Source organism: Rhea americana, unplaced genomic scaffold (genome assembly GCF_003343005.1).
Source record: "Rhea americana isolate MKP2758 unplaced genomic scaffold, rheAme1 scaffold_0, whole genome shotgun sequence".
NCBI lineage: Eukaryota > Metazoa > Chordata > Aves > Rheiformes > Rheidae > Rhea > Rhea americana.
In genome coordinates this window covers 16826223-16853583 of record NW_028185037.1, presented here as the reverse complement: position 1 = coordinate 16853583, position 27361 = coordinate 16826223, and the positions used below count along the sequence as shown (strand labels likewise).

The following is a 27361-nucleotide window of genomic DNA, read 5'->3' as shown; positions in this document are numbered from 1 at the left end:
ACAGACACTTGCTGTTCCATCTAGCCTCTTAGATTTCATTTTCCCTTTTTACTCTGAGAGTATAAACCAAAAAGGTTGGAAATCTTAGGAGCTACTCAAATAGTTCAGCAGGTAATTTTAGGCTCTGTGATCATCATCATCATCGTTCTCTCTTCTCCTTTAGTACCCTTGTCCCACAGTCCAGTTCCTGGCATTGACTCAGTGTCCCTCACAGTGGTCCCTTTGTAAAGCCATTTTCTGTAGGATGTGCCCCTTCCATTTTCAGCATTGGCTCTTGGTAACAGGGATGAAGAACATTCCCTCAGGGACCAATGAATTAGCGTAAATCTTACACAATTCCAGAAAAATGAAATATGAAAATTATAGTTTTTAAATGTCCTCCCTTCTTACGCACTGTTGAACAAAAATCAAGGTGGAAAGAGAAGGAATAAACAGCAAAGCACTTCTGGGATTAATTTACCATAGGTCTGTGAAGGAACATCACCCTATCAAGCGAGTCTGGTGCTCCAGGTCATGCAAGTACCTGACACACCCCTTGCAAGTACACCTCTGCCTCATACAGAGCTCATGTTGCTGAGTGTTGAGTGTAGAAGATATTCAAAAAGAAACTAAACAGAGCAGAACAGAAAGGACACACRTATCATGTAGCTGCCTGAACCCATCCAGCTATATCCTCATGAAATACCTTCTCAGGAGTTAGCCTGAAAAGTCTCTATAGAAGTTTTCCCTCTTTAAATTTCCTGAGTCGGCCAATAAAAGCTGCAAGCAGCCTCAAGCCATGCCTCAAAAATCATCAGGAGGGGTCAGCAAAGCACACTCAAAGAGAAAACAACTAGTCCCAACATATGGCGAGGCCTCTCAGAGGTTTCCTTGCAATATCCTTGGTGATCAGCCTCAGAGGCATCCTAACATTTTCATTTTACAGTAAGCCTGTCTGTGCCTACAGCATTTTGAGCAACCTGGAATCGTGAAACCCAGCACTGATTCCTTCTTTCTTTATCTAAAGGGTAAGATGATGTCTGGTAGACAGAGTAATTAACTTCCCTGAAGGCTGCCTATGTCAAAACCTTGTGCCCCACCCCACCAACACAATCCTGAATATTTAGGTATTCCTCTTCAGAGCAAAGGTTTCTTAACTACTCTCCCTCTTCCCCTCAGGCTCTTTGACATTTCTACTGTCATTTTCCATTTGGRGTATTGAATTGATGGTGTATTCTTAATGATACCTCTTTCAAAGTGCAAACTCATATGCCTTTTCCAAAGTTTTTTTTTTTTTTACTGGATTTGACAATTTTCATGGCCAAATACATAGTCAGAGAGATAGTAAACAAAACTGCACCAAATGAGAGAGAGAGAGAATTCAGAAGTTCAGTAGCATTGCACCAAAGACAGAGGATAGTCACAAATGCCAGCACTGGTTTCCTTATACTGCCAAATACACCGCCCTTGTGCCTTACCCCTCCAGCTGCTGGAGTCAAGAGGTTGTTGATAAGCCACAGATTCCATGGCTGTAAAGAAAAGCTTGAATGTGTATAAAATTAAAAGGCTAAAGAAACGTCAAAAAGAAAAATAAAAGTAATTTGGTATTTAATAATTTATTCTGATGCTCTGATTCTGAATCCCAGTGAGATTTTTGGATCTCAGTTTTTGAACACTGGAATTTGTGAAAACTGAGAAGAGAATTGGTTATTCGTATTTTTTCTGAAGAGAAAATATCTACAGCAGATAAAGTTCAGAGAGACAGAAAGTCCCTCATGGGCCCAGTTTGAATTAAAAGCTAATGTGAATGTCAATAGCATTTGCTATCTCCTTTTCTCTTCTGACRTCTTCCATGGACTGCAAGATTGGCCTCTCACAGATACCAGCTGGGAGAAAGCACTGAGGAACAACAGCTGGTATTTACACCACATTTGGACAACTACTATCAAATTATTGTCCTCAACTCTGATTTTTCCAAGAAATAAAAAGAATGCACATATGGACTGGAGCAAGCCATGAGAGCCACAACAGCCATGCACACAAGAAGTGTTCTCACAATATTTCCTTTTCCAAAGCTAATACATACCACAAGCTGGGGGCTCTCCTTGTCTCTTAGTGCCCTGGATCTCTTGCCCTTTGGAGTCCACACACCAGCACTGTCCTCCCTGATGACACTGCACTGGCGTGTAGCCTCCATCAGTATCACACGATGGCATGTATGCATGCTGGTAACGAAGAGCTGCATACCGTTCAACCTCACATTTTGAGGGGCCTGGAAGAAAAAACAGTATGCATTAAGGAGGGAAATATTCAAGTGTCAGAGCCCATCTCTGCTTGATCTCATTTCTTGCCTATTTTTTGTCAAGCCTRTGAAAAAAAAATTAAAAGTTTAATTTCCTGTCTGTTTTCATTAAAACCTCTCAAGTACTAGCCCCAGCTGGAAATTCTCCATCCTCTTCCCCCTAGAAGAGCTGGCCCCACAGTTTTCTGCTGTAGGTGTTCGATCCTGAAAGCTAACAGACAGTAAAACCTCCATGTATTTTTCAGTCATAACTAGAGAGAACATCATCATCTCTCATTCAGTGAGCCATGCTGGAGGCTACACCTCTGGCCCTTAATGCAAATATAAAGCTAGTCAATGGAGCCAGATGTGAAACCTGGGACACTGAGATACAAGCACAACAGATAATGCTCAGGCAGTGGCAGGGCAAACCTCCTCCGTTTCSTCTGTGCTTGGCCTTGGGGAAGAGAATTTTTTTTCTTGACTGGACAAACATAAATGTTTCTGCAGAGAATGAAGTGTTGTTCCAGCAAAATGCTCTACACCTTTGACTTTGGAGCTTTGAGTCTGAGACCACCAACTTTATTCCCCATGGAGGGATGGAGCGAAAGGAGGAACTTACTCCTGTCAAATTGGTCTTAATGGCAGAGAAATCAAAGCTTGGTAAGCCAAATTTTATGAGATAAGTTATGATCTCTACAATAATAGATTCAGCCTTTCCAACAGAAACTTTGATTATTTATAAAAACATAAGATCCAAGGGCCTAAACATTTCTCATCTTCAAGATCTTTTCAATAGCATTCAGTTACTGGGCTGAAGCAGCAAGAGCAACCACATGGGAACCTACTGTCTGTCAAGAAAGTCTGAAAATTTTTCTGGCAGAGCCTAACATGCATGGCTTCAGGTGATAGTGTGAAATCATGATAATTCACCCAACCAGCTGCCACCTGTGACTAAGAACATGGTCACATCTCCACCTTGTGGTTGTTATAGCTTAATCTTTGCTTACAAATGCTGTTTCYAGCTACAGTCAGAGCTTATTTCATAACACTGTGCAGGCTAAGGAGGAAGATGCTTTCCAGATCCTTCAAAATGATCGGCTCATCTCAGAAATATAAAAATTATATGACCTATGCAGCTAGAAGACTAGCTTCTAGCTTCAGTATCTGCTTAATATCTCCAGGTGACAAAACTTCTTAGTAAGGGATACAATATCTCCTCAAGCAAGGCAATTCATTTGGTTTAGGACAACGAAGGAACTACTTTCTCTCCTGTCCCACAAAGCTGATTCTCAGTARGCAGTAAAACTCATTTGGCCCAAGGTAGGAGGGAACAAACACAAAAACAGATCCGTAAGTTCAGCCTCACTGGCTAAGGCATTATAAACTCTTGCACAGCCTCCTAGGCATCAAGTGCTCTGTGGCTGACCTAAGATCCTTTCTATTTCTTATTGTGCGACTATAAACAGGGAACATTCATCAAGATCCGTCTGTAGAATCCCATCCAAGAAACAGGCCGTCACACTCTAAAGTGAGAGTTCATGGGCTTTAAGGTAACGTGAACTTCAGGTGCTTGGGAAAACTTTGATCAGAAGACAGGTACAATCTGCTGGTAAGAAGATACAACGCACAGAGATTAGACGTTAGCTGCAATTCGGGGACCTTGATTCTTGCACTGGAGCTGTGATACCGTATGTTTTCAGTGCAAGAGATCATTAGAACAACTCTCCATGCTTGCAGCTGTCATATATGAGCTCCAAAACTGAAGCCCTATTTAAAGGGCATCACTTGGTGCTACTTACATCGGAACGTGCCAGAGGTAGCCAGCTGAATCCCCAAGAACCGCCTCTTCAGGATCCGATATACGCTTGTCTCCGTGAATATGCGGGCAGGCTCCGATGCAGAGAAAATCGTATCATAAACTTCATCAAGCAAGAGTTCCAAGCCTAGAAAAGACAGACATTTTCAGAACACAATCAGATTTTAAGAGAGAAATTATCTGCTTCATACCAGAGTGGCAGAATTGGAAACCTATCAGGAAAAAGAAAAAGTCTTCCAAGCAGACAAATGGGGACTAATATACTGCATAACCCTGATACACTGTACCATACAATGCACTGCCACCAGCTTTATGCCTTGGCATCTACCAAAACGAGCATAAAAAAAAAAATCAGTAACTCTAAGAATTGCACATTGCTGTGTTTGGGTTATGTGCAGTTTGCAGTAGTGCAAAGTAGTGATATACTGTGCATTTATATCACTATCAATTGTTTCCAGAAAACAATTCCTAATTATTTTGGTTGTGTAACTGTTAACTAAATGTAAAGAGATGCAGTGATTTCTCTGAGTGCACAAACTTTTTACTTCTGGCACTCAAGTCCTCACTTTAAAAAAAAAAAAAAAGAAAGAAAAATGTAATAGAGCTATCTTTAGAGCTAGGAGTCCCCAAACTCCCCATCACTCTTTCTTGGAAGACCTGCTCTTCCTTCCAAAATGTCCCATCAGCTACTAACATATCTGAAAGCAATCCTGAAATTATGAGAGAAGAGGAAGGACCATCTGAGCAAGAAGGGAATCGTTGAATCTCCAGGCCCGTTACAGAATCATAGAATCAGTAAGGTTGGAAGGGACCTCTGGAGATCATCCAGTCCAACCTCCCTGCTCAAGCAGGGGCACCTAGAGCATGGTGGATAGGGTTGCATCCAGGCGGGCCTTGAAGAGCTCCAGAGAAGGAGACTCCACAACCTCTCCGGGCAACCTGGTCCAGTGCTCCATCACTCACTGGGAAGAAATTCCCCCTCACGCTCAGGCAGAACTTCCTGTGCTTCAATTTCTGCCCATTGCCTCTTGTCCTGTCACACGGGACAACTGAAAAGAGTTTGTCCCCGTCCCCTTGACACCCTCCCTTCTGGTACTTGTACACATTGATCAGATCCCCCCTCAGTCTTTTCCTCCCCAGGCTGAAGAGGCCCAGCTCTCACAGCCGTTCCTCATAGGGCAGGTGCTCCAGCCCTCTGATCATCCTCGTAGCCCTTTGCTGGACTCTCTCCAGTAGCTCAATGTCTCTGTTGTCCTGGGGAGCCCAGAACTGGACACACTGTATTTCCCTTCAGCTGTTAATAGAACTCACTGAATATGAAACAGCTTTCTAATGTGGGCAGAGGGAGTAAACTGGGCCATYCTATTTGACCAACCCAAAAAAAGACAKGGTTAGCTGTCATGAAGTAACTCTAGTTCATAAGGGTGATATTCACTTTGAGAGAGAGAATTTCACTAGAGAAGACCAACCTTTCCTATGGATACTAAAAAGGTCACATTTGTTGTCACATATTCTTACCTCTTGCAAAAACAAAACTGAAGRCTTTAACAAAGCTGAAGACCGATACTTATTATTTACCCTTTTCCTAGGGAATTCAAAGCCCTTCAAATTGAAGTGTCAGAGCCCAGAAGGCACCTACCAGTGTCTGCTAACTCTCTCCCCAGACTGTCAGCGCAGTAGCAGTACCCAGAGACCTCTGGAAACATTCTCCGGAAAGAACTGAATGTCTGGAACACCTCTGGGAGCCTGGAAGCAAAAGCAGCTTCTTACAAAGAGCTTGTGAAGGTCCTTTGATGACAACAAAGAAGTATTTGTGTTTCATTTCAGGATTTGTACAGCATGGACCTCTGCTGTACTTTCTTCTCTTTCTTGTACTGGGTACTTTCTTCATCTAACTGGGCTGTGGACCAGCCTCAGCTCCGGTGCCATCCCACTGGAACCTGCTCTAACATCTGCAGTCTGCAACGTACCTGAGAAATGCTATACTGCTGACATGGCATGCTAAAGGCAATCAAAAATTCACACTTCAGGACACAAAAAGACTTCTGTTAGCATCAATAAAAAAAAACAGAAAACAATTTAAGACATAATCAGCCAATCCTTGTTCTTCTCTGGTCTTCTACATACACATGGATATGAATGATTTGGAGCATTTAAAGAGCTTTCAGTTCCCCTGAATTACCATGCACCGGTTATTTCCCAGTCAGAAGCATGATCGGTTCGCTTCTTGTGAGAGCAATGCCATTGTATTCACAGGCAGCCTTCTTCACTGCTCACTTCCTTGGAGCTCACACCTCAGCATCTCAACATCCCATTTACTGAAACAGGATGTCCAAAAAAAAAAAAAAAAAAAAACACTGCATGCTGCTTTATTTTCATCCTCAGCTTTATGAAATCATGCACATAATTATGTTACTTTTAATGTGGGACTAGATGTACAGTCATATCCTATCATCTTGCTTATTTTTGTTCTTAGTTGAGAGCATGGCTAAATAAAAAGCAAAGGGATATAAATTAGGCACACATAAATATAAGGATAGAACTTCATTTACTTTACCTGGAAAACTCTCTTCCTACAGCTTCTTTTCTTTTAAGAATCTATTTTAATAGAATCTTAAATTCTATTTAAATAGATTTCAAAACATGGGAAAGTAGACAAATGCAAAGTTTTTGATCCTTTCCTCCAATTATGAATCTCTGCTTTTGGCCTCCAAAAAAAGATAACTTCTTACTGATCTTCAAAAGCAGGTTTGCCAATATCTTTTTTAGCTTTTGAATATGCAACTCAAGTTGTATCTGCCCTTCTTATTGACTGCACAGAAGCAGATGGAGAATATCAAATCATGCTTTTTACACTACCAGCAAAATAATACATAAYAGGCCTGAACATCCAGTAAGCAGGGATAAGACATTGACCCCGAGTCTTTAGTCTGATGAAAATGATAGCGAGAAACTAAAAAGCTCTCCTTGATTTTTGAGTTCTTGAGCCCTCTTGCCTATCTGCTACAAGATCTTCTATATTACTGCCCATCCAAGTGGGACCTGGGCACAGTCTGTACAAAATAAGTAACAGCAGTCAAATCATCAAAGGATGGTAGGAGATTTCAGGTCATCTTTCTTTCCAGAAGCCTTTCTCTTGGAAAACTCTTTGCTCTCCTTTTTTTTTTTTTTTTTTTTTAATTTCCTCATTTACTTTTAAAAGTACATTGATTTATTCTCGAATGGTTATAAGAGTGTGGAGAAACAATATGGGAAGGGAGTTAGACTGACAGACTGACATGTCTAGATTTTGAAAATCAGTCTTTGGAGTAAAAGAAAGTTTTTCCAATGGGCAGAAAAGGAACCCTAAACTTTTAAAATATCCCTCTTCTGCTGCAGTGGAACTTAGTATGCAACTTCAACTTTGTGTTGTGGCCTCCTGTTTATAAGAAGGGATAATGACATTTCCTTATCTTGCACAAATATTGTGAAAATATAATAATAGTCTGAAACAGAGAGGATGGTAATGAGCCAAGTCAATGCAGTAATTAGAAAGGTAGACAGCTGGAAATGAAACAGTCCTGCTTTGATTATGACACGACGTGGACATAAGAAAAGCCCTATCCTGCAGGCCTGTTCCAGGAAAACTTCCCAAAGGGAGCAAAAGAATGTTAAATTAAAGCATTGCTTTCTTCTCTGTAACTGCTGTTTTAGAATTTCTGCACTCCGCAGGCCAACACGTGAAAAAGCCAAATTATTTAGCTCTTGTTAAAATAACCTCTCTTGAAGCTCTGACAAATTTGCACTGTGTATTTGGGCCTGCCTTTCTTTTTGCTTAAACAACCACCTCCTCAAAATGGCAAAATTGACACTTAAAATAAAATGCTTTTGCTATTATAGAGTCGAGTCAGAATGAGACATTATATTTATCCCACTGCCCTCCACCAGAGAAAGGCATTGATTGAGAAAATTCCACTTTGTAAGAAACTAAAAGATTTCTCMGGACTGTCTGTACCAAAGGGAACTCTGCTCTGCAGTTCCCCTTTCCCAGAGCTTTTCCATGTGAGCATTAACTTCTGGTTCCTCCACAGGACAACTGCTTCGTGTTCCCATTGCATGTTTTCTCTGGACAGTCATTTGATATAACATTTTGAAAACTTCCTCTGCCTGCTCCAGCCACTAGAGGCCAATCTGTATTGCAGCACTCCCTCTTCACCCCTACTTACTTGCCTATATAAGTAACTCTGGCACTATGTAAACCAATGAGCATCTTCTACTCTGTCATGTGGAACTTGCTCTTCTTATCTTGCCACTTGGCTCTCTGTCCTTATGTTTTCATATCCCACATGGATTTTTTTTTTTCTTAATCTCACTTATACATCCAAACTTCTCTTCCCCTTCTGCATTTATCTCATTTGCTCTTCTGTGTCAGTCTGGTAGGTAGCCCACATACTCTTGTAAAACATTATTGCAATGTGATATCCAATGTGACGTGCAAAGATTTTTTGGTTAGATTGCAGGGATAGACTGTTAGGCTCTTCTAGATAAGCAAATTTAAGTCAAAAGAAGAAGAAAGTTCTTTACTTGGTTCATCCATCATCAGGAATTAAAGATAGATAGGGTGACAGAAGGGCCTCATGTGAAAAAGTGCAGTAAGATACTGACTTGAAGAGATACGCAGAATTGCCCTCCTTTTTTCAGGAGCCTAAGCTCTTACCTGTTATAATTATGAACAAGATCAAAAAACATCATGTCTGTAGTGTTGACAAACTTGCACTGGACAGGGAAAAATTCTCCATCTGGTGAACACTGTGGTGAGCTCTTCTCCCCAACCCCATGAAGAATGCGACGGTCTCGGATCTCACAGTTTCCTGGACCTGATTGGAAAAGGATATTGCTTATTGTTGTTTATTTTCACATGAACAGTCAAACAACCATCGTTTGGAAAGGGCTCAGAACCATTACAATGAACACAGAAAACCTAAGCAAAGTGCCTTAGTTTCCTTTATAGCCAATGAAAACATAGACGCTTGTTTTAAATTCCTCAGTGGAGCACCTACAGCTACATAGGATGAATGTATGTCAGTGTCCAAGCTCCTGATCTGCTAACTTTTCATTCAAGCCAAACCTTCCATCCCCACAAAACCTTCCTTTTTGTTGAATCCTACTTACACTTTGTTGGCTTTCCTCTCTGCCTGGTGCCATAAATCTCCATTCCTTCCAGGTCTACACACCAGCACTGACCCAGCTCCGTGTCACACTGCACCATATCAAACATTCCTGAATCCAAGCACTGAGGGATGTAGGAGATGCTACTGCTGTTGATGTAGCGACTCACCAAGATCCTCTGCTTTTGTAGCTGGCAAAAGGATAAGCCTATTATACCAAAGAGAGGCATCGTTAGAAGAAGGTACTTGCTGGGCACAAAATCATTTAGGATAACACCTGAGATTTCTCAGAGTTGCAAATTCTGAGTCTGTCATCCAGGTGGCCTCAGAACACTGATGGACATGAGCTCATGAAAATCACTACGTAGAAATCTGTGATGGATGTGCTGAAGCTTTCTAAGTCAAAAGACAATACAATAAGTGGATCTTTCATACATGATTTACATCCAGGTATCCTTTATGAACAGCAGCTATCTCGGTGTATCAGGTTTTCATGATCACCTCAAAAGAAATCCAGAGCTTTCACAGGAAAGACTCAGTAAGTTACAAACTAGACTTCTCYAACATCCAGAGCTAACTCATTCTTGATTTCAACCATTCAAATTCATGGCGCTTGGAATAAAAATAGAAATGTCTGACTTACAAGATACAGGGTATCCATTCTGTTTGCTGCTAGGTACCTCAATGCCATTCTCATCCACACACCAACAGGAAAGTCCATTCCTACTGCACTGAACTGTTCTGAAGGRGAATGTACATTACACATTTTATTCATTATCTACAGAGTCCTCAGTCAGTACAGGATATAAATCAAGACATAAAGCATGACAAAGATGCAAGATAAGTACTATAAAACCACAAATAATGGAATCAGAAGGACTGCATTCCTGATGGCTCTAAATATCCTGGGGTCTACCTCATGGCAGCTCTTCTTAATTCTAGCAAATCTCTGAAGTTTTCAGTAACTGCTGAAAAGTGATTTGAAGTCATTCAGGAAGAAAGTAGATTGGACAGAATCCTGCTTCCCAGTATTTGAGAGTCACTGTAAATTTTGAGACCTTTTCTAAGTCAAATCTAGCATAATCTTGGTCCCCCATCTTAGGCAACAACAAGATAACACTACAACACAACAACAGCAAGATAACACTAAAGAGCATTATGGTTTGCACTCTCCCTCAGCCTCAGCTTTAACTCATTAACTTCTTGCATCTTCAAGCCATACACTGTTTTCTAATACATTGCTCCATGGACTCTCAATGAGCTTTCTGGTTCTTTTACTGCCTTTGGAAAGAAACCAAACTGTGCACTTACAGCACTGTGAATAGAGTGCCCCAGTCAGCTTGGCTCAGTTACGCCAACTGGCACGCTGATCACAGGTCTTGGGCCTGTAAGCGTGCATGGGAAGGCAGCAGTCATAGAATGCAATAATCTGTACCAAGTATTTAACACAACACACAAATACTGCTGCCGAGATCAGTCTATTAATCTTAGACTAAACAATAACCCAGAAATTATTTCAAGCAAGAGGGAATTCATTCAGGAGAGGCTGGATCTGCAACATGGCTCAATGAAATCCTTCAGTCACTCTCCCCCTCCTTCAAAACCAAAGTTAAAGCTTTCATTACTAATGAAAGATTACTAACAAAACCAGCAGAATAACAGCTGAGATGAGTTACCTGAACTGGCCATCCTCTGAGCACTGAGGAATGTAGGTTCCTCCTTCTGAAAAAGCCTTTTCCCTCTGAAGTTCACATGGTCTTAAAGGCTGGGAATCTGTCTGGTACTCTGAAAGCAGCAAGAAGGTAGAGACATAAAAGCAGTTTCACTATGAACCTATTCTTATCAAAACTCCAATAGTGCCAGTGCTGGCTGGAAAAGCCCCAGGTCCACAATCCCTCCCTGATTACTTTCTCACATCTTCTTGTGTGCATTGCCGCACAGGGCAGCGCAGAAAGAACTAGCTGGGGTGCCAGAGGCACGTGATGAAGGTGGCCATGAACACCTCTCCCAGGCCTGTACACAATTAGCTCCTGCCCTGTTCTGTACTAACATGATTATCATCTTCTAGTACTTGAGACAATTTACTTATTCAAGATTAGTTGCGGCTACCTCCACAAAACAGTGTTTTGCCATAGCCACATCTAGTTCTCAGAGGGACATCACCACTAAGTCTATTTCATTTACTGTTCTACCAAAAGGAGAAAGTATTTCTACTTTATTCCACAAAAGACTTAGAAAGAATCAATGCCTAATAGTCAGCATCAGACATTCACATTAGAAGCGCCTTTCAAAGTACAAGGGATTAACTGCTGAAGCCACCTAGCAAGAAAACAATCAGTAAGTTCTTAATTCTCTCAAAAATCAAATAGAGATGTTGTTTGAGAAGAATGATGAAATTCAACAGTTCCTTCTTTACAGAACAGATTAGTTGATCTTACAGTCTCCTGTCTTCAAAATTGAACAATTTTTGTCAAAAATCTGACAAAGTTAGGAGAAAATACTAAAAAAAACTACGGAACAGAGTACCAGTTAACTTAAATTTGTGTCACTTCACTAAAAGCAAAGAGATACATGAGCTAGGGAAAGGGCTAGTTAGAATAATGGTAGGACCCAGGAGTTCTGACATGGGATTCTGTATTTGAGCTAGTTGCTTGTACTTCCACTATGGTCCTCAGAGATGTAGTTACTATAGTCAGACAAGATGTGTTAAGTCAATATCCACAGACCAGCATCACTTTAAGACAAGATTAAGTACACTTTCACTTCCATTGACTAGTTTTCTATCACCTATAAAACAAACTAAACAAAAACACAGATTCAGTGATTTAACTGAAGGTTCATCTAATCTAGTATTTAGAAAGGGTCACCATAGATCTACCAGTGCAAATATATAATGAGAATCCTGAATACTTTGCAGCCTTCAGTAATTTGTGGCTCATGGACTTCTTTAATCAGAGATGGTTTCTGTGCACTTAAAGAACTCTCAATCATTTCTCTGTGAGTTCTTACTATGCCCCTGTAAGACCATACAAATTTTTACACAAAATTGTAAAAGGAGCTTAGGTTAGCTCATATATAGACATCCACGTTTAGATAAATTCCACACTATWTTGATCTCTAATGTGACTCTAAGCCAACTGCTCCAGAATGAGTGGAGATCATGGTGTCAGAGAGAGACTACTAAAGCATCTGAGTTAGGAGATCAAGGAGTGGTTCAAATTGCTTTTTATGGAGAACCATCAAATTCTTGTTCTTTAAACAGACCAAGAATAGAACTAGGGACAGCATTCTAGCAATTTAATTAGGATCAAGCCTAAATTTGATGGTGGAACACACACACACACAAAAATGACATACCCTAAGACCTTTACATCACCATAATACCACCCAAGCTTCTTATCTGGTCCAGTCCATTCTTCCTTTTTTTCCCCACCCCCAAAACAAGCTTACTGAACTTAATTAACCCCGACCTTTTACAGATCCTCAATGTTTGGGATTTAACCTGGAACCTAGACTCAATCTGCACATCACACAATAGGTAGGTAAATTAGTAATATACAAGATTCAAGATCCTGTTCCACTTTGCAACATGCAAAACCATAGCTACCTCTGTCTCATTTTTCACTTAGTGGGAAACACAAAGAGCAGTGCAAAGATCAAGGAGCACAGTTGTTACTGGACACAAGCTAAGGGAAAGAATAAGTGTACTTACCAAATATATTAGCTGCCTCTATACKAATAAAACAAAGAAGGATGCAAAATGGGATGGAGCCCATCTTGCAACGCAAGAGCTCCGTCCCCTTTTGTCAATGAGGCAACCCTGCGCATAACACAGCCTTCACCTGTCTTTATAGCAAACATTGTTTGGACAAGTTCACTTATGAGCTGGTAGACTGGCTACTAAATGGGTGAGTGACGCATATGRTGCTTCTAAGTAAATCACAAGAGGACCATTCACCTGGAACGGCCCCGTTGGTTTTCATCAGTGAGTTCTCATCCCCTCTCCAGGGTGCTCTACTGAACCCAGTCATCTGAAAGTAGAACAAGTACCAGCACACACAAAGGGCAGCTAGGAAGACTTAATTAAATCAATATGCAAATTAATTATACCAGCATTGCCCCAGACAGAGCTTACACTATCACCTATGGTGTGGTGCATCCATCTGCCCCAAATTCCTCGGAACAGGAGTCTGACTTCCAGTTGAAGTCAATGGCAAGTTAGAGGCCTAAAATACCTTAGCAGAGTCGTGACTTGGGGYACATTCATGAAGAATAATGCCAGCACTCAAGAAATGTATTCTTAAATATAAGTTGAAAGCTGCCATAATTTTCATTGCTTATTTAGACCTTGTGTTCTTCATTTGACTTTGACTTCAACTCCCACTTGTACCACATACTCACATACAGCTCCAAAGTAGTGGTTTCAACCTCTAGACATTACATAGGTATAATAATTAAGCAGATCAAGCTAAGCCCAGCTTTTGATACTTATTGCATGTTAAGATCCTCAAACTAAAATCATTTTAGAAATATTACTTCTATGCTTGTAGACTATCATGTCTTGTCTGCATACTTCTTATGATGGCACTTACATGTTCAGACATTTGCACCAGCAATCATGAGAACTCATCTTCACTTATGCAAAGCTAATTTGGACATTCGGGCCCAGRAGAATTACCTGGGTAATAATAAAGAATGCACATTGCTGGATGCTGGACTAGGAAAACAACCAAACTCTTGCTCTAAGAGTTTGATTTTAGAAAAAAATTGATGGCACCGCACTTATTTGTAAATGGCGGGTGTTAGAGAATCAGGGAGTCTAGAAACAACCACACTGAGGATAGTGGAGTCTCTGTCTTTGAAAATATTCAAAACCCAASTGGACAAGGTCCTGAGCAATCTGCTCCAGCTGACCCTGCTTGAGCAGGAGGGGTTGATCTCCAGAGGTCCCTTCCAATCCTAACTATTCTCTGATACTGACACCCTTTTACATACCGAGACTATACACATGCTAATAGTGATTCAAGCATCATTACACCTAGATTGTAGACCTTTGTAGTGTTACAGTATTTGATAGGTATGGTAAACATGATCTCAAACAGCAATACAAACTCGATTTAGCACTACTAGTCTTCTTAAAATGAGAGTTGGACTACATTTAGATTYGACTTTCAACCAACCTACTTTGGACTTGAGAAAAGTCAATGCTCAGCAGAAAGATCCAGCTAAGCAAGCGTGAAGAATACATTCTACTGWCAAAAAAAAGGCAACTTTCAAAAGCATTGAAAATATATACACACACATACATATATATTCCTACTGCAATAGGCCTGGATTAAGGCCAGTAGCTATGGAGCTACTGGAGAGAGTCCAGCAAAGGGCTACAAAGATGATCAGAGGGCTGGAGCACCTGCCCTATGAGGAACAACTGCGAGAGCTGAGCCTCTTGAGCCTGGGGAGGAGAAGACTGAGGGGGGATCTGATCAATGTGTACAAGCACCTGAAGGGAGGGTGTCAAGGGGATGGGGACAAACTCCTTTTAGTTGTCCCTTGTGACAGGACAAGAGGCGATGGTCAAAAATTGAAGCACAGGAAGTTCTGCCTGAAGGTGAGGGGGAATTTCTTTCCTGAGAGTGACGGAGCAGTGGCACAGGTTGCCCAGAGAGGTTGTGGAGTCTCCTTCTCTGGAGATCTTCAAGGCCCGCCTGGATGCAACCCTGTCTAACATGCTCTAGGTGACTCTGCTGAGTGGGGAGGTTGGACTGGATGATCTCCAGAGGTCCCTTTCAACCTTAAATATTCTATGATTCTAAGCAGACACAGAAAGAAAGTGAACATCTGGATTACATAAAGCATTTGTAGGGAAATGTACATACAGATTAAAGGAATTAGACTAAAAAAAGACTATCCAGTTCAGCCAACTACTAGGTTGGCTCAATTATGAAAGATAGAAACTTTATCATAAATATATTTGTGTGAAGTGTGTTTCCAGAGTCTCAGGTTTGTGCCCAACRCCACTTTCTACTGGGACTGCTACAAGAAAGCAACAAAAGAAAACACATCACAGATTCATGGGCTCTGCACAGGCAGCAGGTTCACAGGCACAACGCTATGTTTGCAAGCTACTGAAATGCATATCCAATGGGGGCACTTATTTAATTCAATTTTCTAAAGTTAAACTAAATAACTAAAMCCCAGGCTCTTTGCATAGCAAATGAGGAGAGAGGCTTTTTATGGTAATCATTCATTTTTTTTCTTCAGTAATTACCAAAGGTCATTAGTATCGGATAACARAATCCGACAGGTAGGACACAAGGAGGTCTCAGAGGGTTATTCTAACAGAAATAAGCATAGATCTACAATATCTGCATAATGCTGATTACTTTTATTTTCCTCAAAAAACAACCTCTGAATCTTGCAGGTGGGAAGAACAGCCAAGTCTTAAAAGTCTTTTCAAAAATGAAGTGAAAGAGTGAGTTCTGTCACATTTAAGCCACTTCTAGATGTGCGTCAGATCAAGATGCGCACCTCAACACACACAAATTCAACGGGATACATGGATTAAAAAGAAAGTAGTTTACAGAGCAATATGCGTAATTCACATTCTTCAGGCATAGAAAAGGCACTTGTGAACTATGGCTGGTCACTCACTGCATAATGTTCACTTCAGTGAAGGACTCATTGTATTGACTTCTATTTTTAGCATATGAGAAAAGATGGAGCAATCAGTAACTTGTACAATAACCTAGCAGCTAAAAAAGAAAAGAAGGCAGAGGACTGCTTAATTTTTTTTAGTATTATAACTTTCCAGATTGCAAAGTGCCTTGGGTGACAAAAGAACTTAAAGTCCATGTAAGAACATTTGAGTTTGCCTTTGTCCCTGCAGAAAGGAACAATTTTTAGGATGGGCTTTTTTTCTTACATATTCATTGGGCATTTCTCATTACATATTCAAACATGTACAGTTTTCCACTATACATCTAATAGCATCCAATAGCACTTTAGAGATACAAGGTATAAAATTGGATATATTCTTCTCACGGCATCTAAGATGTAGCCTGCTTTGAAACTCCAAGCAGAATTAAGTTCTACCATCAGCACTGGAGTAATGCATAAATTCACACATTGAATTAATTCAATATTTGATAAATGCAAAGTAACTCATGGGAAAAGACATCCCCAGTCACACAAGTACAGCAACAGGGCTCTTAAGTTTCTGGTTTTCTTAGAACAAAATTACTTTGGTCTTTTAGCTCATGAAGTACTTTACTTTCTCTGAACTGAATACAACAATGCAGAACCAATGAAATCAGAAAGCAAGTCAAAGGAATAAGAATATTTCTCTCACACAACATAACAGTGGGRAAAAAAAAAGATGGATTAAATAATATCTGTTCTCATAAAGAACAGATCTATCAATGATAAAACTGACAGTCTCCATAAAAATTCTAGTACAGAAAAACTCAGTTTTCCAGAAATAAGAGATATTTTAAGAGGAAAACTCATTTGCACAGATCCTTTATAGTCAGAATATACCCACGTCTGTTCACTTCTGTCAGTTAATTGGTTGACTAGAGCTACTGACTCAGTAAACCTCTTCATAAACAATTTCACTAATAAAAAATAAATTTCAAGCATTACTCCAAGATCTGAATTTGGCTCTGTTTCTTTTAGATTTGAAAGATTGTTTCCGAATTGTGGCTTCAATAACGACTGAAATATCACTATGTTTCACAATAAAAATGCCAAATTTTGTTCTATGTTTAATAYCACACCCAGTTCTGCTAAATGAAAAGCTGAACATTTTTTCTGCATTAGTAACTCAATTAGATCCTGCCTCTCAAAATTTCATTCAGCTGCTGCCTACTATCTCTGCCCTAGTCCACAAGATATTTTAGGACAGGAACTTTCTTAGCATTATTTGCTTATTTATTTCCTACTACAATAGGGTCCTGAAAAACAGTTTGTAGGCAATATTAAAATACAAGATATCACTAAAAGTGAATTGCTTTGTAATGACATTGTATGACAATACAAAACTGGAAAATAAATCTTTGGAGATAGATRTCTGCCCACAGAAAGAGATAATATAATTGTGAACAACTTGTAGAAACACTTTGCCTTTCAAGAAACTAAGTGTGCTGCAAAACTCAGAACTGGAAACTGTTAAATACCAAAGCAGCTCGGAATAGAAAAAACATTCTAATTTACTCCATCTCACAGTAACACAATATCCATGACTGAACATAACGTATTGACTACGTTATTGGCGTAGGGAACTGAAGGCTCCGTAACGCTTCAAGACGTTCACAGAACSCTCACGGGCCTGTCGAAACTCGAGTCCCCCAAACGCGAGCCCAGGCACATAACAATCKCAGCAGACCTTTATTGGGAGCATTAGAAGGCAGTCAACATTATTGCTATTATAAAAACAAAAACAAACCACAGAAGAAAGTATTTTGCTTCTCTCATGGAGGTTTTAGTAACAGTGCACTGCTGCCTCTCTCAGGCTGTTTAGTGACAATACACTGACGCATATGGCTGTAACCGAATGGAGGTGGCTGCTGCCAGTTTTAAAGATAACCAAGTTGCTCTTCAAAGTAAACAGCAGTTGAATTAGCTACTCAGTCCATAAAAAATGTGCTGGCTCATCTACAGCTTACACACAGAGCTAGTGTGTATATACAGGGGGCCTCACTTTGGAATTCATTTTTTTTTTAATGCTAATTTTCTCCACAGGCTCTCCAATTTTTTCAGATTTTTTTGTTGTTGTTGTTGCTCAGGCTAGTACAGAACGGCTGCCAAAAGCAAAATCTACTTTTTGTTGCAGTGTATTTTCACCATCATGACATGCTCTATATTTTTCCCCATATATAAACATATATACACATAGCGTATAACACTTAAAGACAGGTCTGCCTACATCCAGTGCTCAGGACATAACATAGCATATTAAAAAACATTACTGAAGCATTTCAAATATCCTCTGTAAAATGACCATCAAAAGCCACACAGATATAGTACGAAAGAAAAAAAAATAGAAAAAAGTAGGAGCTAATAAAATGTGGGGATAGTAATGGGCATTTACAAAGCGATTACATGTCTGACCTTAATAAGCACAGCCTAAAATTAAGATGACTGCAAGATTTCTAAGCATTAGAGAGAAAACTTAAGGTTCCAGTCTTTTAAAATACCCTAGGGCAAAGACGGTACCTTCTGCATGTGAATGTAAAGCTTCTGCACATCTTTACACATCAGTACCTCAGTGTGGCTGGGAACAGGGTAAAGATTTGAAGATAAGCTGACTGCACACTTCCTTAAGATTTTTTTTTTTTTTTTTTTTTTTTTTTTTTTAATCTAGCTCAAGTTGTCCAGGTTCAGGATCTGTTTCTGATTTTTAAAGTTTCTACAAAGAAAAAATAAAATAATTGCAGCTTGCCTTCAAATACAGGAGAAAGAATACAGTTTTCAAAAGCTCACTATGAAGTTCTAGTGACTCCCTTAATTCAGAATTTTGAGTTTGCCAAGGAGAAGAACTAGAGGTATTATTATTAAAAAAAAAAAAAAAAAAGAAAAAAAAAAAAGAAAAAAAAAAGCCCTTCAGGTCTACCTAAGTTAGAAGTCCCATGGGAGCAGGAGAGATCACCATTTGCACATGATCAGTAGAGGCTCACAAGAGGAAAGCAGCAAAAATAGTTTGATCACTGCACACACAATCCGACCATACAGAGCTCCCAGAATACACTTGAGCTTAAGGACAGAAAGAGCAAAGCAGACCCTTCCCTAGGGCGATCTCCCCATGGCAGGACTGGGGCACAAGGAGTAAAACTGTCCAGGCACTGTGGAAAAGGACAGCGTGAAGAAAGCTGAAGAATGAAAGGAGAGACAGATGGAAGCTCGACACAAACTGACAAGGAGTGCAACTTAGGGGTAAAATGACAGCCAGGCGTCAGTCCTAGGAGGGGGCTGTATCCATGTAAAAAGGATTTCAATTCTTCACTGCCTAGCAAACATGTAAGATACACCAGAAAATTGCAACTTACTCTGCTTGGATTATTTTAAAGAGAATGACAGGCTTCTACCGCTGTAAGTTATGTCCACTACTTCCTAGCTGAACAAAGATCTATCCATTGAAGGCCAAAACATCCAATATATAAGGGCCTCACCCAAACCACAGGTACCCACAAGAAGGAACTGTAGGAAGCGTCTTCTAAACCATCCCCAGCCGTACAACTTAAGTACCTCCATTTTATAACAAAAAAACATAGGCAACACCCATCCTGTGATATCTGATCACACAACCAGGACCATGTTTCATTTATGACTATAATATTTATGTCCTACTGCCACTGTTATGACTAAAAAGGCAGAATTCCTGATGTGGATGCCTACATTATGATCACATGGGGGAAGGGTTTGAAATGAATCACTCCCAAACACCCCTTGAAGAACTGTGCAGACCTACCTCAGAAAAAAGTTGGGCACCTAAAGACTACAAATTTGCCACCTACCCCTGTGAATATACAACAGGGTTCTGTACAGTGGCACCTCCCTTTTTATTATTGTTAAGAACTTCATTTAAGATGAAAGAAAGATGCAAACTTAAAAGTTCCATATCACCTTTTTATATAAACGTATCAGAAATGGTCATTACATCATCACATACTTTCTTCACCTCGGAGAGAGTCTGCCTCATGCATTGTGCAGCACGTAACTGCAATTCATCTCCAAATGAATATAAATAGACTGCGTACAGATCTGCAACTCATTTACCAAGGAAGCTGGAAGACACAAGGAGGAGGATTTCTATAGAAAAAAGATTCTCTTGATAAAGCCAACTAGAAGACATACAGGTATGAACCAGACCACACAGGGTGTGACTGGCACATACGCAAAGCAAGTAACTAAGTGACACACTGTGCAGAACACTTAGCATTGTTATGGCACTTGACCTGTAAGTGCTGAAAACAAAACAACACAAAAAAATTTTAAGAGCATCCCAACATCTGAATACTTCAGAAACTGGGGGCATAACTAATGCTCACATGTTGCAGACTAACGTCACAATTTGAGAAAGCAAACTCAAAAGTTTGTGAAGCATTCAAGCAGTACGCAATGTATTGTATAACTGTCCACAAGGAGAATGAGACTGTATTGCACATAAGATATGAACGTCTGGAAGAATTTTTATACTTGAATACGTAAGATAAAAAAAAAAAAAAGAAATATTGAATAATTGCTTTGTAAGCACAGGCCATCCTGGATAAGGCGGGATCCTCAGGAAGAGAATCATTTAGTCATTTAAATATAAAGAGATGTTACATATAAAAACGGAAGACTAATTAAAGCTGCAAGAGCAACTTTAATTTTGACCTTACAACAATTTCCTTCTTAGGATACTATTCTTACATCTCTGCACTAGGAATGGAATCTCCTTCCTCCCACCTGAAATTCTTCATTCCATCTCCACCTTCAGTTATATTTACAATTATATTACATCACACTCATGCACACACATTGCATAATATTGCTATAGTGTATGCTGGATAAATTATGTAAATACACTCCACTTTGTTTCAAAGTAACTCATCTGTGTTTACGCTTCTCTTATACAGTACACACAGTACCACATTCAAGGATATGCAGCAAGCGAATTATATATATAAAAAAAAGTCTCACATATCAAAAAAACAAGGAGGTCACTCAACAACTACTCATATTGTCTCAAGCAGTTATTTAAGCATCCAACTATATAACATATCAGGGTATTTTATTTAACAATTACCATTAAAATGTCAACAAATCCTCAGTTGTTGCATTCTTTCTGTATTATGAAGTTGCTAATCACGATTCCATAATGAGCTTCCAAGTTATATTTATCATACAGATTTGTAGCATCTCCTGAAAGACTAATGTGGCAACACCTTTTAAACAGCAATTGCTCTGTAATAAGGCTTTACATTTTGCTTTAGACATCAAGAGTGATAACTTACTTCAGACATGATAGACAGATGGGAAACATGAGAGTAGGTATATTTTAGTAATGAACAAGCCATGCTACTTTCTTTCTCAATAATAGTTTTATCATGAAAGTTCAACACACTGGTTGCAAAATCTTTCCTAGATAACCCATCTTTGGCACATTTTTCAATTTTACAAATCCTCAAAAGGCATTCCAGGAATTCCTGATTTTTGATGGTCTGTACATTATCACTTTTTTTTTTTCCTCTTCATTGGTATGTAGATCAGGAAGAAAAGTGGAAAATGTAGGGTATGTAGAATAGTTTTAATAAACAGTTTTACATACAGTACCTTACATATAGAACAGTGTGTTTGCAAATTTAAATAATTTTTGAATGTACAGTGGCGTGTACTCTTATCAAAAGGTAAATTCAAGTTTACTGTCTATCGGTTCTAAAATGCATTTATACAGATAACTAGAACTGATAAACAGATGTGAGGCATAAAATGTTCAAGTATCTTAATGTCATCAGTTAAATAGCCTCCTTTTAACAGTCATATTTTACAAATTTCAAAACCTGTACATACATTATTTTCAATTTTAGAAACTGCTTGTTAAAAGGTAACATTTCGTGTTAACCACCAGTTCTTATAGTCTATTGTAATAAAACTAAAAGTGTAGATATAAATGCACATGGTATGTATATATGTACATGTGTATACACATATACATACACACAGAAGTATGTGTCACTGGGTACAACGGCAACTTATAAGCACAGGGAAAGTCCTGGGCTCTAAATCAAGCAAGATCTAAGATAGCAACTACGTTGCCTTTGGTTTCATGATATTTTATTTACTGAAGTGGACAGTTTTTATAAAAACATAATGTTTCTTGTGATATTTATTCTAGTGGTTTAGTAATTCACAGCCACAGACATTTTTGCTGCTCTTGTCATTCCTCATCCCAGCTGAGGTTGATAAAGTTTCAGAGGGCTAACATGAAAACAGAGCTACCCAGGACAAAAATTATACTTTGAATCCTGAATATTGCAATAGAGCATAAAAAAATATAAACGAGATACACTTCTGGATGGACTGCTGGCACCAAGTAGGACTTTGGAAAAAAAAAAAAAAAAAACTTCATGTAAGTCATACTCAAACTCTCATCCCAGTGGTTTTAACGTTATTTGGCACATCCGACAACTATTTGCCACTTATGTTTTAAAGGAGCCTAAGGGTGCTGCAATAAGGATTTCTATTTAAAAAAATACTTTAAAAAAGGAGACTGTGACAAGTCGTTTCTTTCAAAGCCAAAGCTAGTATGTTCACTTTCCCAAACATTCATGAGAGAAGAAAATAACAACCTACAAACTTTTCTTGTAGAGAGGATACAGAACTCTCCGTGTCTATCTTTCACTAGCAAGATAAAAGGAATTTATTAAAAATGCACTTCCCAAAGACTGTTTTTCAGTCATCCGACTTCTGTGAATTTGGAACTTCCTGCCAAAGTTTTCAAAATGGTAGCACTGTTCTTCACAGAATTTTTGTTTGTTCAGCTTTCTTATATGAGGAAAATGCCTTGTTTATCATGTTAAGATCACATCAGCATTTCTCAGTGCGTAATATATTATACTTTGAAGCTTGGACACTGAATATTCAGATTTTCAGGGTAACAAATTCCTTAGTCTAGATCTCTTCTCCTCTCTCTAAAGCTTCAGGCTATAAATGTAATCAGCACAGAATCAGATAAATGCTCAGCTTTTTGCTGTCTTCCTGTCAGTCTTGCGGCTAATAAGAAAATTCAATGTAGAAAGCCTATTTTTATTCTTTATTCTTCCTTTTGTCATACAGAGCAAAGTGTTGCTATTTGTTGTACTTTCCCCATGTCAATTAAGAGCTGCTTGATACGTCGTTTGAGCTGAGGCAATCTTGCAAGAGGATCTGGTGGCTCCAGTTCTCCAGTGAAATCAAGCCAACTTTCTAAAACTACAGAAGGAAAAGGAAGAAATTAATTAGAAAATGCCTTGCAGCAACATAATTTGCTTAACAACTAAACTTATTTCTTTCATATTCACTGTCTTTAATAAGAAGGGGAAATATACCGAGGGTGTTATCCTTATCTAACATAAGAAACATTTATTAGGGAAATTTCAACTAATGTAGTGTTTCACTGGCACAATCCAGATACCTCATCTGATTGGACTGCTATTAAGGCACTTGTGGGTAAATTATAGCCTTGGCTGACAATTCAATGCCTACACAACAAAAGAATCCCTGGTTCAAGGTCTTCTATCTATGATGGTTGTGTAACAGAAAAAGCAACTCATATTCAGCAAGGATCAGCGAAGTCCATAAGGCTTGCTTATGTCACTTTAACAGACTGGTGCAAGTATAAGGACCAGATTACTGAAAAGTTTTCTGGTCTTCAATTTTTTTTTTTTTTTTTTTTTTTTTTTAATGAACTTATATTCTTGTAAAGACAGTAATGCCTGTTATTCTAGAAATACTTCCTAGTACAAGCACAAATATTGAAGATGAAATTCCAACTAGGAATAAAATGACTTTAGCTGTCCAAAATGTCATTAATGCCTACACTACATCCAAGCTCTCCTCATTTCTAAGTTTTAAGAAATTGAGAGTGAATAAATTCATGTCTTGTAATATTTACAGATGCAGTAAAATCTCACTTAAATTTTCTCATTTCATCTTCCTCATCAGAAGTCTGATCTTTCTTCTTGAAACCAGTTATTTAATAATATGTTGTAAACCAAAGATGAAGGCAGAACAAACACATCTTTCCTCCTAAATATTCTCGAATACTAGATAAATCAGGTCAGGAACTCCTCCCCAGAAGAGCTGCAGAAAAATCTGGTAACTTCATGGTCCATCCCTGAACAAAGATTAGGCAAGTTACCTACACTTTCTGAAGTCTCTCTTATTACACGAGTCAAGTTAACTTTTCAGGGGTCCTAAGCATGTACTTATTTTACTGTGTACTCAACACTTTTGGAAAGCATGGGTGGGTGTGCATGGCTCAGGCAGAAGCGATGGTGTTACAAGCTCTGGTTATAACTTTGGGTACCCAAATTTTAATATGATTTTTGAAAATCCATCCTCAGTGTCCCAGATCACCTTCAACACAGTGGCTATACAAGATGCTGTTATACGTGTATTAACATGAAGAGTTAAAGAAACGTATGTAACATCTGGCAATGTAGTTACCATCAACTTCTTTTTCAATCAGGTCCATTCTGCTGGTGACTTCATTCTGTACATTCTCTATATGGGTGAGGAGATTTAGCTGCCATTGAAGATGCGCGTCCACTTGTTCTTCTGAGCCTTTTTTTTCATTACAAACAAACACAGTGTTCCCTTCAGCAGAATTCTTCTTCATAGGTGCAACAGAAAGAAAAAAGTTGCCATTTTAAGAGTGCTTATTTTTGTATTTCTGCTGTTGATTTCAATACTTGAGTCACATGATAGATGATACCATTTCAAAACTGTACTTCTGTTTACATCACAAAAAGCATGCTCAAAAGCCATGTATCATGACACATCAACAGACTAAACTAAACAAAATGCAAATTTCCTACAAAGGAGTATGTATAGCATTGGGGAAGTGCAGTAAGAATGGGCAGAGGTAAAGTTTACCAGCTCAATAATGCAGGAGGACAGACTGTATTTCTGTGCCCTGTTTATACAAACTGTATCTCAAATCATGAAGTGCTAAACTGCATCACTGAACGATCATGAAAAACATGCAAATCCCTACGGTTTGTTGCAATTTTAGTCAGGAAATGAAGGAAAATTGCTTAAAACATAGTAATACTGAATTTTGCGCAAATCAGCTGTCTATTCCTAGCTTAATCAAAACAAATGACTTCTCTTCCTACTGCTGCTGTGTTCCCATGTAACTTCCCACCACAAGTCTGGGCCAGTTAAACACGTCTGGAGACTGTTCTATGGCCAGTAATGTACAAACTTATGCACACATAAAGTAAACACAGAATCACAGAATTGGTAAGGTTGGAAGGGACCTCTGGAGATCATCTAGTCCAGCCCTCAAAAAAGTGGCCCACATAGGTATCAAACCCACAACCTCGGCATTTTTAGCACCATGCTCTAACCAACTGAGCTACACACAGTATGTCAGACTTTAATTGCCTTCTGTGATATATACAGTGTATATCTCCATAATATCTTCATCTTTCTGTACTCCATGTATTTAGACAACAACCAGAGGAAGTATATCTTATCTGCCAAATTTGTCAAAACGTTAGCATTTACATTAACTAACAGGACTGAGTTTCAATTCTGTAGCCCCTATGACTGCACATTCGATGAAGCTCTTTCACTACTGATTTAGTTTAGGAGTCAGCTTCACAGAAAATGCTGGAGTACCTGGGCTTACACTGTATCAATGCATGGTAAATACCTGCATACAAATACATTACTCTGAAACAGTGCTCCACTAAATCTTTTTTCACATCACATTAAAATAGATTTAGAGCTTCTGAAAGTATTTCTTCCTCCAATTAGGAAGAAGAGGAAGCAGAAGAGAGAGGGGCAGGAGAGTGGGGATTGGAAGATTTTTTGCTATTTCTTAGCCAAAAAAAAATCTCCAAAAAAACTTTGTTCGTTCTTAAGCCTTAAAAGCAACTCAAAAAATCCTGAACTTGGATGGTCTCACAGGCAGTTGCACAAGCAAGTCCTGGAGAACATATATTGTTAATACTCACAATATTCACTAAAGAGCTGAAATATACTTCTTAGTTACTGAACACATACTAAAAGCCATAAAAGCCGCTAAAATCTTAAAGCCTACAAATAAAATCTTCTATCTCTCAAGATACCCAGTTCGTCTCTTCAGTGCTTTTAACTATTCAAACTATTTCACTGATGTTTAAATAGGACATTTCCAATGTAAACCTAACAAATGTGTCATATTTTTTTTACAATTTTCAGGATCTCACATACACTTGAGAGAATGTCATTTTTCTCTTGCTGTATGAGGACTCACGTATAATCCTTTAAACAAGATCATCCATTATATGAGACTTTCAGATGCACATCATAGTAACAGACAACTTTTTCTTTCAGCCCTGATAAATTCATAGTCAAAGCTGAGAGATGATTACAGATTCTAATAATCTGCTCTAACAGGCAGACTTTTCTAAACACTTTTTTTTTTCCTTTTAATGACCTCTATTTAATAACCCAAATGGCTAGTCTACAGTCCTTGAAAATTAAATAACTTGAAATTGGTTAATCTGAATACTCTTTAAGACATAAGAAGATCAAAACAGAACTACAGATCAGGAAAAAGTAGAATAATACAGAAAACCAGAATATCCAATCTGTTACAGAAATCTAGAAGGGAGAATGCAATGGCCAAATCGAAAGTTTGGCAAGGAGAGATGAAGAAGTTTCATAGAGAAGCCAGTTCACGCCAGAAATGGCACTTAAATGTCGAGTTCAGTGTGGCTTTAAGGTAGGTACAGACTAGTTCACGTAGAAACCAAGAAGCACTCTTCCAAACACAGTAAGTTGAGAGAGAAAGACTATTCAGACACCAAGCTTGACTCTGGACAACTAAGGTGTCCCAAAGGAAAAAGTACTCTGACACTGTCCCAACAGATCCCTTCCTGATTTAAAACTGTTCACCCAGCTCTTCAGTTTTATGGTTTAGGCTCTCAAGGAAACATTAATTCTGTGTCACTGTTCTTTTAATTCTAAATATATGCTATTTACAATGCCGATTTATGCTACTGCTGGAAAAAAAAATATATTTCAATATTTCACAGTGCTGCATGTTTCCTTACCATACAAACTGAGTATAATCATGCAGTTCAGCTTAAAAACAGTTATCTCTAATTGAAATAAGCCCAAATTTTCCATTCAGGCTACATAGCTTACATGCCACATTTAAAACTAGAATTATAAGAAAAAAAAATGTATCTTACACATTTCTTCCACATCAGAAACTGTACCTTGAAAGGGGGATGAGTTGGGCRATTTATTTTCACACGGTTGGTATTGCAGAAAACAGAAAGGTTTGTTTTACTTTGCTTTTGGTTATAAAGAACTCTTAACTAAGACCAGACTAAAAAGCTTCAGCCCTCCTCCACAAACTAATGGATTCAAATAGTTAACACAAAACCGAGAAAGAAA

General features: G+C 38.8%; 2 protein-coding genes across 7 annotated transcripts in view; both read right to left on the bottom strand.

Moving 5' to 3' along the window:
* Window positions 1-13002, bottom strand: part of TG (thyroglobulin) — a 169069-nt gene extending 156067 nt beyond the window's left edge. The window contains exons 1-8 of the mRNA XM_085319766.1: window positions 12939-13002; window positions 10903-11011; window positions 9870-9967; window positions 9231-9434; window positions 8776-8935; window positions 5719-5825; window positions 4063-4206; window positions 2066-2251 (exon numbers count right to left, since the gene is read on the bottom strand). Coding sequence (XP_085175892.1) covers window positions 2066-2251; window positions 4063-4206; window positions 5719-5825; window positions 8776-8935; window positions 9231-9434; window positions 9870-9967; window positions 10903-11011; window positions 12939-13002 — 1072 coding nt within the window. The remainder of the gene's footprint in view (window positions 1-2065; window positions 2252-4062; window positions 4207-5718; window positions 5826-8775; window positions 8936-9230; window positions 9435-9869; window positions 9968-10902; window positions 11012-12938) is intronic.
* A 6826-nt stretch (window positions 13003-19828) lies between these two features.
* The window catches only part of PHF20L1 (PHD finger protein 20 like 1), a 55422-nt gene continuing 47889 nt past the window's right edge, over window positions 19829-27361 (bottom strand). For 3 of the 6 annotated variants that reach the window (XM_085319204.1, XM_085319444.1, XM_085319523.1), the window contains 2 exons: window positions 24413-24575; window positions 19829-23176 (listed from right to left, as the gene is read on the bottom strand). In XM_085319204.1, the coding sequence (XP_085175330.1) occupies window positions 23034-23176; window positions 24413-24575 (306 nt within the window). In that variant the 3' untranslated portion in view covers window positions 19829-23033. Of the gene's footprint in view, window positions 23177-24412; window positions 24579-27361 lie in introns of all 6 variants that reach the window. The other 3 variants (XM_085319122.1, XM_085319366.1, XM_085319282.1) reach the window with 1 other exon arrangement.